Source organism: Gregarina niphandrodes (assembly GCF_000223845.1).
Source record: "Gregarina niphandrodes unplaced genomic scaffold scaffold00180, whole genome shotgun sequence".
NCBI lineage: Eukaryota > Apicomplexa > Conoidasida > Eugregarinorida > Gregarinidae > Gregarina > Gregarina niphandrodes.
The window spans coordinates 2,322-3,274 of record NW_011645941.1 but is presented as its reverse complement, the minus strand read 5'-3'; the positions used below and the strand labels follow the sequence as shown (position 1 = coordinate 3,274).

The 953-nt window shown below is 40.1% G+C and overlaps 1 protein-coding gene across 1 annotated transcript; it reads left to right on the top strand.

Moving 5' to 3' along the window:
• Positions 1-193: 193 nt before the first annotated feature.
• GNI_220930 (RNA-directed DNA polymerase) lies at positions 194-724 on the top strand (the record flags this gene model as incomplete). The annotated part of the gene is made up of 2 exons (XM_011135601.1): positions 194-221; positions 291-724. The coding sequence occupies 2 exons, from the start codon at positions 194-196 to the stop codon at positions 722-724; spliced, it is 462 nt and encodes a 153-aa protein (XP_011133903.1).
• Between the last annotated feature and the right edge of the window lie 229 nt (positions 725-953).

Below are 953 nucleotides of genomic sequence, written 5' to 3'. Positions count from 1 at the left end.
AAAAGATATTCTAGTAAATCAATAACTAGAAGGCGTATTATTGAGTTTCAAAGATTTGTGGGTGGGAGATGATTTAGGACGAACCAAGTTAGTTCAGCATGCTATTAATCTAGAGGTGAATAAGCCCATTGCAAGCAGATGCCGTCGTTATTCTGAAGAACAGAAATTAATTATTGAGAAAGAAGTTCGAGAGATGCTTCAGAAAGGCGTAATTCGGGAAAGTCAAAGCGCTTTCGCATCTGGGGTAGTACTTGTTAAGAAGAAAACCTGAGAGTGGCGATTCTGTATAGATTATCGACCACTCAATAAAATCACCACGAAAGACGAGTTCCCTATTCCTAGGATAGATGATCTACTTAGAGCTGTCAAATGCTCACGCTACTTTATCGCCCTAGATTTACGAGCTGGATACTGGCAGGTTACAATGGGGGCGGATGATATCCCAAAAACGGCGTTTCGAACCCCTTCTGGTTTGTATGAATTTACTGTGGTGCCGTTTGGACTCGTAAATGCTCCGACAACTTTTCAAAGACTAGTAACTCATGTCTTCGGCGATTTATTTTGGGAGGGCATTCTCGTTTATTTAGACGATATTCTCATTCATGCATCTACACTTCCACAAATTATGGAGTTGCTGCAGGAGGTTTTCAAACGATTACGTTTCGCTGGTCTAAAACTACGCCTTTCGAAATGTACTTTCCTACCTTCACAAATAGAATATTAAGGACATGTTATTCAAGAAGGACAATTGAGCCCTCAGCCAAAAAAAAATTGATGCTATTAGGTTGTTGTTGCCTCCCGTTGATAAGAGTGGAGTCAGAAGAGTTCTTGGAATTATGGGCTATTACAGGGCATTTATTCCGAATTATGCTAAAATCCCTCTGCCTTTGTCTAAATTGTTGAGAAGGGATCAAAACTTTATTTGGACTGAGGAACAAACCAATGCGTTTGAC